The sequence below is a fragment of the Pteronotus mesoamericanus genome, unplaced genomic scaffold (assembly GCF_021234165.1).
Source record: "Pteronotus mesoamericanus isolate MK-2021 breed Mesoamerican mustached bat unplaced genomic scaffold, CSHL_Meso_final contig_657, whole genome shotgun sequence".
NCBI lineage: Eukaryota > Metazoa > Chordata > Mammalia > Chiroptera > Mormoopidae > Pteronotus > Pteronotus mesoamericanus.
In genome coordinates, this window is record NW_026555229.1 from 25030001 (window position 1) to 25042500 (window position 12500).

General features: G+C 66.0%; 1 protein-coding gene across 7 annotated transcripts in view; it reads right to left on the reverse strand.

Annotated features, from left to right (window-relative positions):
* EBF3 (EBF transcription factor 3) overlaps positions 1-12500 on the reverse strand; it is a 108715-nt gene that overhangs the window by 16168 nt on the left and 80047 nt on the right. For all 7 annotated transcript variants that reach the window (XM_054581698.1, XM_054581696.1, XM_054581695.1 and 4 more), the window contains exons 9-10: positions 10974-11104; positions 10367-10493 (exon numbers count right to left, since the gene is read on the reverse strand). In XM_054581698.1, coding sequence (XP_054437673.1) covers positions 10367-10493; positions 10974-11104 — 258 coding nt within the window. The remainder of the gene's footprint in view (positions 1-10366; positions 10494-10973; positions 11105-12500) is intronic.

Sequence of the window (12500 nt, forward strand, 5' to 3'; positions counted from 1 at the left end):
GCAATGAATTTCAATCACAGAACTCGGCAGGGCGAGCCCGGCGCGGCGGCACGCCCGGGAACACAAAGGCCGCGCAGCTCTCCGTCGGCGCCAGGAGGCGCTGCCCCGGCAGGCGGGCGGCCGGCCGCCCCTGGGGACGGACCAGGAGTCTTGGGGTCCCCCGTCTTTGACGCCAGGCGGCCGTCATCTGAGGGGCGCGGCCGGTATGCGGAGGCTCCCCGCCAGGGCTCGGCCCCCGTTTCCCGCCGTGCTCGCCCTCCGCCACCCGCCGGCCAGGGCCTTTCCGCGGCCAAGGCTTCTAAGGATGGGCGAGCACCTTGCTTGACTCCTCACTGGAAACCAGGAGCCCCTCACGCGCGTAGGGAACACCTCTCTGTACTCGCACATTCGGCCCGACCGGCCTTGTGCACAGGGACGGGCTTCCGTTCTCGCGCGCCTGGCAGCGGAGGGCGGCACTGCGGTGTGGCACCGAGTGCAGAAAAGGGGGCAGCTCCTGCTCCTTGTTGCCAGAATAACACCCTTGCTGACAACTGCGGGACTGCAAACGGTTCTGTCGCACACCTCCAAGGGTGCACGGGCCTATGGCCTTTGTGGTCCCGCTGCGGAGCGTCTGCCAGGCCCTGCCCAGCGCTAAGGAACCTAAGGCCCAGGGCGCTCACTTCCCCGGGGGGACACGCTCCCCGCGGTGGCGGTGGTGGCCCTGGGGGAGGGATGTGGCCTGGCCACCGCATAACCCTCGCACCCCCCTCTCCCCCAAGGCTGTTCTCTGCAAGGACAGAAGGGCTGTGAACAAAGGGAAAGGAGACACCAGGGCAGACACCGAGGCCAGGCCCCGGCGGGCGGGCCCTTTCTCTAGGAAACAGCCAAGTGCCCAGTGCGTTCTCCCTCGTGGAAACACTGGGGGGAGGGGCTTAGACCCGGCCTGCGTGCCCTGGGGAGAACCGCCAGGCAACAGAATGGACACCCTGCTCCAGCGTAAAGCTCTCCGCTCAAAGGTGAGCAAGGAAAGGAGCCTGAAAGCCCCTCCTGACCCGGCCTCCCTGCCGCAGGCAGGCCCTCGCCCCGGTTCCCAGGCCGGGGCACTTCCCAGGCGCCCCGCCGTGCGTTTGCACGGGGGGTCTGCCCTCCCCCCTTGACGGTGGGGCTGTCGCCCTGTGCCAGGGCGCCTGCCCTACTCCGTGCAGGGCGCACAGCAGGAGCACAAAAGAACGGGCCACGACAAGGGGCCTCCGGAGAAGACAGGGCAACGGGACAGGCATCGCGACGAGTCTGACCCTCAGAGGGGACGTGACGTTCCTCGTGCATGTCCCCAAAGACAGACGTCTCTGAGCAGCCCGATCCCCACCGCCCCAGGGCACCCCGCCGACGGCTGGACTGCAGGACGGGCGCGTCCTGCGACGGACGGGGAGGCCACGCGGCCGAGCACGGGAGGGTGCGCAGCGACACGCTCCGCACGGGGTGCGGGGCCTTGACGCCCTCACAAAGGACCGCGGGGTGTGAGGGCCGCCCAGAAGAGGGCCCGGGCCCACAGGCAGGAGCAGGTTGCCCCTGCCGGGGGCGGGGGCGGGGGCGGGGGCGGGGGCGGGGGGCACGGGGCGACTGCTAGTGGAGGCAGAGTCCCTCCTTGCGTAATGAAAACGTTCCTACGTGAGATCAATGGCCGCACGACTTGGGCCGTACTAACCGCCACCTGAGCGCACACGCTGACAGGGTGAATGTTTTGCCACGTGAATTACACCTGAATAAAGAGCACTTTCCGTGGCAGGAAGCGCCCAAATCCGGACTCGCACCCGTGGGCCGCTCTCCCTGACCCGGGGGCGTGTGCCTGCCGCGCTCGGAGTGCCACCGGCGTCTGTGTGAAACCCGCGGAGGGGCCGCACCGGCGCGCACGGGGCGGGGGCGGCGGGGGGCACAGGCCCCCTCGCACCTCTGACGTGGCCTCCCCACACTGCTGCCGCTCAGTCTCCACGGAGGCTTTTCTACCTCCCGGCTTCCCAGGCCGCGTGGAAAAAGAAACGGCCGTTCTCAGACGGGGCCGTTACAGGCGTCATCAAGAAAAACATCAGCATGGTATCCCCAAAACACGCGCCTTGAGCCCCAGATTCTGGATCACATGTCCCATGTATGACAGCCCTAATTTCACACAGGAAGCCCCCAAATCCGAACCTGTAGGGGATCAGAAGCCTCTGTGGCCGAGCCCGCGCTCCGTTCCCGCCCCGGCAGCCCCGTGGTGCCCGGCCTGCTGGGCCCTCGACTTCTCCCCGCTGCCCTCGCCGACGGGCGGGGGTGCGGCCTGCCCGGCCGCCTGTGCACCGTCCCTCCAGGGGCCTGCCCGACGATGCCACGGGGCCGCGGCTGTCCCCCTTCCCCGAGGCCTTCGCACCCTTCGTGACTGACCTGTTAACATCTCTCTACCTGCTCCATTCCCCCAAGACTCTGCATTGGCTGCGTTGTAAACGCGGTCCTGCAGCCCCCAACCAGGCTCCGGCAAGGACGCGCTGCCTTCCCCGGCCGGGCCCGCTGCCGAGGGCCGGCCCCCTCCCGGGCCCCTACGAGCCCCGACGGCCCTCCCTCCGCGCATGGCCTGCAGCGCCCAGCCGCACACCTGGCGCAGGGGGCACCGGGCAGCCGCTGAGCGCCAGGAGTCACGGACAAACCCCCCATCGTGCGGACTGCGGCCTTCGACACCACGCTCACTGGAAAGACGAACGTCACCTGTTATTCTCCAAGCAGAGACGGGGAAAGCGGCAGAGGCGGTCGCGGAGTCCGGGAGAGCGAGGACGAGAGGCCGGGACGCAGGGACGGCGGCCGGGGCTGCGACCCTGGGAGGCCAGCGTGTGAGCCCCCGCGGCTGGGCACAGCCCCGCCCACGTGTGTCGCTCGCCTTCCTGGCATTAAAACAAGTCACCTTTGAAGGGACCCCCGTTTTACCTGACACGGGCACACAAGCCAAACCCACCGTCGGAGACGCACTGCAGCCCGGGGCCCGGGATGTCGCGACGCGGACCCTCGGCCGCGCCTGTCCCGGCCGCCGGCAGCCACAGGATCGCCGGGGGCCGCGCGGTGGCCGTCACGGAAACCCCGAGCTGGCCATCAAAACCCGGGGAAGCTATCGGCGTAGCTAACGTCTCCACGGGTCCCCAGCCCCAGGCGCTGGAGACAGGGAGGAGTGGGGTGCACAGGCCACCGCCCCCCGTCCTGGGGCTGCGGCAGGACGGCTGGGGGTCTGCTCGGGGGCCTCCTCCTGGGAGGGAGGGCGGTGAAAAGACGGAGAAGGCACCCGGCAGGATCCCCCGCGTCCAGCCACCTCCGCGCCCTGACCGCCTGTCCTCACGGGTCGTCCAGCGCGGGGGCAGGGCCCGTCAGGCGGGTGGCGGCCATAGGCCCGTGGCGGCCAGGCGCGGAAGGGGCGTGGATGGGCGGTGGGCCAGGCGCACCTAAGGGAACGTCCTCCAGAGGCGGACCCGGCCGGCGGAACCCCGACCCGCCCGCGGCGTCTCCGTGGCGGCGTCTGGACGGACACACGGTTTACTCGGGAAGGGTCCCCGGCGGCGACGGCCCTCCACTGCGCTGCTTCCGTGAAACGCCGTTCTCGGAAAGTCAGAATGTTGCGTTTTCCACAGGGGATTCGCAGGAGGATTTTTTTTTTTTTTTTTTAAATATCGCTTTGCCCAGCCGAGCTTTGGGATCTCAGTCTCAGCCGGGAGCAAATATGTCCAAACAGGTCCAGGGACCGCCCGGAAGTCAAGGTTTCCGAGGTGAGCATGAGTCCCCACAACTCAGGGGACCGGCCCCGCGCCCCGTCCGCTCCCCACCGCTGTGGGCGTCCGGCCGCACGTCCCGCCCGGCCCGGTGGGGCTGGCGCAGGGGCTGTGCTCTGCTCGGCGGCTGTGGTCGGCCAGGAAGGCGGCCGTCGCGGCGTTCAGTTCTCGCCTCTGCCCTCCGCGGGCCGCCCCGTCCCCCTCCCCCTCCCCCTCCCCGCGCCGGGAGGGCCGTGCGCCGCTGTGGGGGGCCTCCGTGGCGCGGGGGCCCTGGCGCGTCCCCGGGTCCTCTGCAGCGAGCGTGGGGTGTTCCTGCCAGGGCCCCCGTGGCGTTCCGTTCCTGCGCCTTGATCTCCCTGCCTTACGCACCTCTCAGGTCGGTCACCATCACCTTGTGGGGCTTCTCAGTGGCCACCGGCTCCCGGGCCCTCCCCACAGTGGCCTCGAAGCGCAGCCTGCGCCCAACCACCCGGACACTCAGAGCCCAACCGCACGCCGGCCCGGCCGGCCCCTGCGCCTCCGCGCCCCAGGCCCCCCGCGTCGGGGCGGCGAGGCGGGTCCCTGCCCACCCCGGGCCCGCCGCCCCGCCCGCCACGTCCCCAGAGTCTCGACGGAAACCCGATGACCCTTTTGTCCTTTGGGGAAGATGAATGGCTGTCTCCTCTCAGCCACGTTTTGTCAGGTTCGGTGCCGGAGAGTCAATACCTTCACCTTGACGTGGAAACCGTGTGATTTATCCGCCGGCGTCCCCTCCTGGGTGAGCGCGGCCCGGAAGGTGCGCCAATCGGGGCGCAGGGGGCAGACTTCGGTCACAACCACTTGGAGAACAACCAAAGCCCTTCTGATGACAGACAAATGTGTCTTGTTAGCAACTGCCCAAAAGCGCTTGACTTGTACTAATAACAGAAAGGCCATGCTGGTCACCGAGGGTCCAAAGACGAAGCACCCTGTCACCAGCCTGGTTGGGAAATTAGCAAATAATGTTCTTTTCCTTGATAAATGGGTGACAGCTCCCTCTCACCAATCATTTCTAACATTTTGATGCGTGCTCGCGATCCCACTGGAGGAGCAGAAAAGTTTACTGGCCTCAATTTTCAGATGATGAATGGAACTCTCTAAACGTGCGATTTCTGTATGAGGTATAGTTCATTTTAAGCAATTCTAGTAAATGGGTGTCACTGATTAGGACAAATCGTCTACTTGTGCAATAGCACAAACGGTGTGTCTCATTCCCGGGCCTCCGCCGAGACAGGAGGCAAGGGGACAGTGGTGGCCCCGGAGCCCCACGGCTCTGCTCTGGAGGGGGACACACAGTCCCACCGGCGTGTCCAGCACCCACGCAGCACGCCGGCCACTTGGCGGGTCCGGTGCTGTGTCGCACGATGAGCAGGCGGGCACCCTTCCCTCCTCTGTGGCTCCGAGACGGCTGCTCCCAGGCCGGCACACGGTCCCAGTCCATGGGGAGGGCCCGCCCTCCGCCCCCCGCCCCCCACACGGGAACAAATGACACCTGCAGAGTTGGGGGCCGTGCTGGGAGGAGAGGCCACAGTGTCACGTTCTGCAGTATCTGGGTCACCGTCCCAGTTCCCCAGTTCTGGACAGGCCCAGAGAGGGCCTGAGTCCAAGCAACCCTGCCACATAGCCAACCTCGCACAGCAGCAAGGGTGCCTACGCACCAGGGGACCGCGGACTCCACGGACACCCTCCGGCCGGCGGGCGGGCGGGCGCCAGAGAATCCAGCGTGGTGGCAGAGAGGGCTGGCTCTCGGGGCTGGGACAGACGGGGCGCCAGGGGTGCCCGCCTGAGCTGGCTGGAGGCGTCCCCAGACGCTAGGCCCCGTGACGAAAGTGTGTGTTTCTGCACCGTGTCCACAGAGGCGGTTAGAAACGTCTGACAGGGATAATTTAGGGGAAAGCACCGCACAGAGCGAGCACAGCAACATGGTGTGATCGGTGGGAGGCAATCGGGCACCTTCGCCGAGTGGACACACGCGGTGTGTTAGCGGAGACCGGCCCAGGGCGCGCGCTGCGCGGGCGGGGGCAAGGGCGCCGGGGAGCCGACGGCGTGCCACCGCGCTCCGGCCCGCATCGCTCCTCAACGCGCACAGCCCCGTGACGCGCCTCAGAGACGGGCGCCCCTCCCCGGGGCGAGCCGCGGGGGTGGGGGCGGGAGCCCGCCCGAGGGCACGGTGCGGGGCACGGGCTGGGAAACCGTCACCCGCGGCTGCCGGGGCCCCCTGAGGGCGGGCTGCCCGCCCCCACCCCCGACACGTCGCCCACTGAAGGCACAATCTGACTTTTTTATAAAAAAGTCAGAAAACGTAAATACTGTATCAGAAAGAACACAAACTGTTAGCAATTACGGGTTGAGTAATGATTTCATATGCTTGAAATTGAATGTACGTCTTTGTGCAGAAAATAATCATTTTTATGTCCCTGTCTAGGAAATAAATTGCAGGCCCGAGACTGGGCCACGCACCCAGCAGACCAGCCCTGCCTGTGCCGGCCCCGCGCGTGTTTACCCTCCGCTGCCGGTGTCCCCTCGGTGACCCGCCCGGGCCTGGGGCGGGCGGCGTGTCAGCTCCTGGTAACGTGATAATTTCTTTAATTGAACAAAAGAAATCTCTGAAATGAGGGCGGGTCAACCTGGCACGAGGGGTCAAGAGCAGGGGCCCCCACGAGGGAGCCCGGCGTCCCGGGGACCATGCTCGGAGTGTGGCCACCACCGGGAGCTCCACGCCTTTGGGGCGGCGGGAGCGCCTCGCGCCACACGGCCTCGGGGTCGCGCATCTACTGGCGCAAGGGCGCCGCCCTCGGCGGCAGGTCTGTCGAGGCGGCTTCGGCTCCAACGTCGTTTCAATGAGAAGCGGACAAATTCCAATTTGTCTTAATCAAATAACACTGCGACGCTTCTATTCTAATTAGAAAATAATTTCTTTTATTGCTCTTAACAATTGGATGGGTTTCTCCTGGTGAAATTCCGAACGAGAAACGCTTCAGTCTGCCCGGTTTCCGCGCATTTCTCAGGTAAGCTATTCCTGGACCGCGTTAATTGTTATTAAACAAGCAAATGGTACGCTATTAGACAAATATTAAAACAAGCGTTGCACTCAGGTATTAATTTGCACTATTCACTTTTAAATGCAGCAAATATCTCATTAATTTAATTTTAGGTGCCCCGTGTTTATATTGCATTTTACAGTCTAGAAGGCAATTTACTATTAACTGGCAATTACATACAGAGTGATTGTTAATTCTGCTCCTAAGTGCCGGCCGCTTGAAAATTGTTCTCTCTCTCTAATTTTTGACCTCCTTACAACAGGGGTGAGGCACACTGGGAATACAAAGGACTAGTATGGAGGAGCCGGACATGTCATTTGTGACTCATTCTTTTAATTCACCGTGCTAATCAACTACGCTGCCACTGCTTCCCAAGGTAATTGTGTCTCCATAGTGGCTGCGAGCAGCCGGCAAAGGGGCCTGGATGGATGGGCTCGGCCCGCCTCCCCCCTCCCGGCGGGGGCCGCAGGGGCGCCCACTCCCACTCGGGGCGGCTGACCCGAAACGCTGGCGTGTCTCAGATCCCCGTAAGCACATCACTTAGGCCTTTCGCCCCTGCGGGGTGGGCTGGGCTGGGCTGGGCCCCCTCTGGGCGCAGGTTCATTATCCGGCTGGCGGGAGGGTTCGGTGGGAGGGTTCGGCGGGAGGGGTCCCGGCAGCCTCCGGGCGGGGGCCCTGATGGGAGCCAGGTGCCCCGGGGACGGCCGTCCCCGCAGGGGCTGCGCCCCGAGTCCCGCCTGCAGAAGGGCAGGCTCGGCTTTCAGGGGCGGCGCAACCCCCAGTGATTACTTCATTGTCCTCGTCCACTTCAGGGCGATGCAAATCAGACAGAAGCTTCCAGGTCAGACAGGTTATGACCCCACCTTTCCTCTGCTCCCTGAGAGTGTAGGGCCCCGTATCCCTTACACGGCGTTTGAAATGTATATTCCCGCTAATGATGGGGGTGGGGGGAGGCCATAAATTAGCCTCCTGCCAGCCAGGGCCGGCTCACTGAATGGCTTCATTGAAGGCCCGTTCGTGGGAGAACTCCTGATGGAGAAAATCCCAAAGCCGTGGGCAGCTGGGCCCCGGAATTTCTGGCCCGAGGAGCCCGATCCGCTTGGAATGGACACCGTGTCCCCTGCACAGACAGACAGCGGTGGCCGCTGGAACCGACTCAGGGCCAAACCCCTTCCCTTAGCAGGAGGGGGCGGAACACCCGTGATGCCCCAAGAAGAGACCGCCGGGCACGGCCGAGTCCCGCCCGCTGGAGGGCAGAAGGGGCTGTGGACACAGCTGCCCCGGCACCCCCCGCCCCGCACCGGCCCTGGGGCAGGTCCTCGCCGCGCGACACCCACCGGCCCGAGGCGGGGGCCCCTCCCCGGCTCAGTTTCCAAAAGCACCTTTATCCACGGCGCTCGGCCCAGGCCCTGCGCTCCCTGTCGGGACCAGAATCCTCCGTGGCCAACAGGCGGGGAGAGGGCGGGGGCCGGACCTCCCTGCCATCACATCACGCTGCTCCTCACAAGAGAGCAGGAGCCACCACCGACCAGCGCCACAGCGGCCACCGGCCACCAGCCAGCCCGCCTCCCCACCGGAAAGCCTGCACGTGCAGAGGTCTGAATGCCGGCCTGGGCGTGGAGGGGCCATGAGGCCCCTGAGGGTTCAGCCCCGAGACCCGACGGTCTGACGGGACCAAGCGGCCTCATCACGCGTGTCTGTGTGGAGCAGGTCGGTCTTGCCACACAGACACGGGTTCAGGACGCGTGTGTCGTGTGGCAGACCCGTGACTTGGCTCCTGAGTGGCTCATGAACCTCCCTTCCCCTTCGAGGGACTAGGGGTCCCGACAGAGGCTGCACCATGGAGACCGCCCGCGGGAGGCGCCCCTCGCCGACGCCCGCGGGGGTTGGACACGGTCCGCGCCCTCTGCCCCTCGCCAGCCCACAGCTGCGGCCATGCAGCGGCGGCACCAGCGGGTGAGAGCACAGGCGCCCCCCGGCCAACGCCGGGCCGAGCAGGACGGGACGCCCACAGCCTCTGCAGCCTGAGGCTCACGGGCCAGAAACCCCGAGACGCGTGGCCCGGGGTCAGCGGGCAGCACGAACAGGCGTGCGAGGGGGCGTGGCCTGGCACGGAGGCGCCGAGCGAGGCCCCCCGCCCGGGCGGCACCCGCTGGGCGTCCCCGGGGACGGGCCGTGCCCTGGCGCGGCCTCCCGCCAGAGCGCGCCTGCCTGCTCTACAGGCGCCCGAGGCCGCGACCCCTCCGCAAGCCTTTATATTTTCACACGCTGGGCAAGCTGCCCCATCTGTCCCGGGGTCGCACCCAGCGGCCACGCACACCCGCCCTCGGCTCCTGGGCAGATCGGGGCTCCTGAGAGCACGTGCTGGTCCCCGGGGGGGAGGCGGCCCCCACCCACCATCACCACGTGGAGGGGTGCTGAGGGGCTGAAAGGCAGGCAGCCTGCCCGGCCCAGGGCCCCGGGAGCCTCTGGCAGCCCAGCCTGGGCCAGGGAGGCCCCGGGTCTGTGGAAGGAACGCACATTCGGCATCTCGCGCTCATTCAGCCCTCCCTCGGCACGGGCGGGCGGCGAAATCCCACTCTCTCGTCACGCTCCCAAGTGGAAAGGACCTCGGGTCCACGTGTCACTGCCAGCTGGACAGAGGACGGCCCTACATCCCTGCGGGGGCAAGGCCGCCGCAGGCTGTCCCGCCCCAGCGACCGAGAGCCGGCGCAGCCCACGGGCAGATGCCCCCGAGGCCCCCCGGCCCCCCCACCGCGCACAGGCACCGAGGCCGCGGGCCCTGGAGGGCGAGCCCCGCCCATCACCCCACGCGGTCAGTGGGTGCTGCCTGCCCTCCCACGCACGTCCCAAACGCCAGCATTAGCTCTTGCGAGGACGGAAATCCAAGTCCCAACATGCCTTACATCTGTTCGTGGGGTTTCTGAACAGCCATGAAGCTCGAAAGAACCCCGCCGACGACGCGTGCTTGCACGGGCGCGGCACAAGACAGCCGTCAGGGAAGGAGCGTGTAACTTCACGGGCGGCCCTCCCTGACAATTCATTCGAGCTCGTCCAAGACCCTCGCAGAAGCAGCAGGGAGACGCAGGGCGCGAGCCCAGGCCAGGAGCAGAGACCTGGCTTCGGGGGGAGGCCCCTCGTTTACGGGGCGCGTGACCTCAGGCTCGTGACCGAACCTCTGAGGCTCGGCTCGTGCACATGAGCACAAGCGCCATCCCACAGCTGCTGCCCGGAGGACCCTCCGCCCAGGCGGGGCACCCACGCCGCCCCCCGACAGAAGTGGGGGGACTTTTCACTGACAGCCCCGCCGCCCCGCTTCACAGGTGAGAAGGCGGGGGTGCGCGTGGGCGGGGCCCGGGAGCACACGGCCAGCGGGCGCTGGGCTGGCCCCGGCGTCTCGCCGCCTGCACGGGACACGGACACAGGGCGCGGGAGGACACGCGGCCCGTGGGCCCGGGGCCTCGCCGGCCGCACTGCAGCGCCTGCCCCGCAGCCCCGCGGGGGACACCAACCCCCGTGCCCCGAAAGTTGAAAACGTGGACTCACCGGTGTAGACAAACCGCCCAGGAGCACCTTTACAGAACTGCTTGGACTTGTAGGACAGGGTGACTTCGACGACGCCAGGAATGTGCCTCGGTGGAGTCTGGACGCGGATGGCGTGGGGAGTTATCAGCTACAAAAACCACACAGTGAGCAGGCGCCCGGCAGCGCGGGCCCCAGGGGCGGGCCCTCGCCAGTTGGACGTAATTACCAAAATGAGCAAAATTGGGCCATCGTCTCGGAACGCCCCCTCCTACCTGCCACCCCGGGACGCGGGATCCCGTGCTCTTTAAGAAAAATATCTGCAAACGATCCCGGGTTTTAGTTTGCAGGAAAAGCCACAGGGCATCATTCATATGAAAATTGCCACCATATGTCCCCTTAAACCTGCTCCTGGTAATGCGAACACTAATTGTTCCAGGGCACGCACGGACCTCCTGCGGCAGGTTGGGAACCCCAGGGCTGGGGGCGGGGCGGGGGCGCGCTGCACCCTCCCACCGGAGACCGCCCGCTGAGGGGGCGCTGACGAGGGCACCGGCGTCCTCACGCTAGGGACAGCCGTCGAGCCTCCCGTGACAGAGCGCCGCCGGCGGCGCACGGCGCGCAGGCTTACCTCGCTCCACACCAACATCGTCCCGAACACAACTTGAAGGCCGTCGAAGAAGTTGTCCCCGATGATGATCACAGTTGCTCCCCCCGTGGTCCAACCTTCACTGGGACTGATGGCCTTGATGCACGGAGTGGCTGCTCGCACAAGACAGAGAGCGCGGGCCTGAGCACCCGGCGGGCCACGCCGGCCCCTCTGCTCCCCTTGAGGCACAGGCGCCGCGGCGGGGGGCGGGGGCGGGGGCGGGGGCGGCAACGGGGGGGCCATGCCCCTGGGCGCCCCGCAAAGGGCGACCGTAGATCAGCATGTTGATGTGTTTAAAGCAAACTATTAAATGTTTTATAAAGCAAAGGCCAAACCATGGAATACTAGTGAGCAAGAGGAAAAAAAAAAACGGCTTGATGTAGCAAATTACGTGTCAGGGCAAATACGACTATTACAAATGATTGAGCATCGCGTGCGTGCGGCACGTAGATTTATCTGCTCTGCTGTCCGGATCTGAGCAGAGTCAATCAAAAGGCTGTGGAGGGGCTGGGAGAGCAAGCGCCCGGCATTTCCATTCCTTGTGAGCGGCTAATTGGGTTGGGCTTTTCCATCCGCGAACTTTGCCTTTTGGTTCAAAACTTCATTTTCCTCTGTCACTCCACAATTACTACTATTCACTTTTCATCAGGGGAAAAGAATCAAAAGCACTATATTAATACTTTTGTCAAAGGTACACATTTTACATCTCATGCTGTTTGTCGATGGGAATCCCGAGCTGCGGGCCTGACCTCTCTTTGTCTCCCAAGCGCTCGCATTTGCATGAGTTATTGCGATGGCGAGCGCAGGCGGCCCTGTGGGGGGAGGGGCGGGCGTCGGCAGGGGGCGCCCGGGGAGAGGGGCCGGAGGCCGCAGCCCGGAGGCAGGCAGGAGGCCGCTCAGTGCGCCCGCAGCCGCGTGCGGAGGCCCCCGGCCAGGCTGAAGGCCGCAGCTCACGGCCGCGGGCTTTGTTCCGGCCCGTGCCCAGCCCCTCAGCCAGGCTTTGGCAGGGCCTGTCTCCCGCCTTTGGCGGCCTCTTGCAGGCAGACCCCCTGCAAAGCAGGGGTCCCTCGGACACACGCCTTGCTGCCCGCCACTGGCTGGGGCACGCGCGCTGCGGGGCCCCCTCTGCCGGGCTGGGGTGCAAGAACAGATGCGTGGGTCTGTGGGGTGGCGCTGAGTGTCCCCCAAGATGTGCCAGGTCTCCTGCCTCATACTGTCGGGGGCAGTCGGAGGCCCGGGCCCCATCCTCCGACCACAGAGAGGCGGCGGCCCCACAGAAGCCTGGGCCCACCCCAGGGGCGGGCCCTCCTCCCTCCGGGCTTTGGGGTGGTGTGGGAGCAAAGAGGCCGGTCCGTGGCGGAACTCAACTCTCTGATCGCTCCCCACCCCCTTTGAGGACGTCTGTCCAAATAGTAGTACTGATCTCGGTAAACAGAAAGTGGCTCCCCGCAGCCGCCCGCGTCCCGGCCCGCTCCCTGCGCTGCGGGCAGGCGGGCGCCCCCGAAGGCC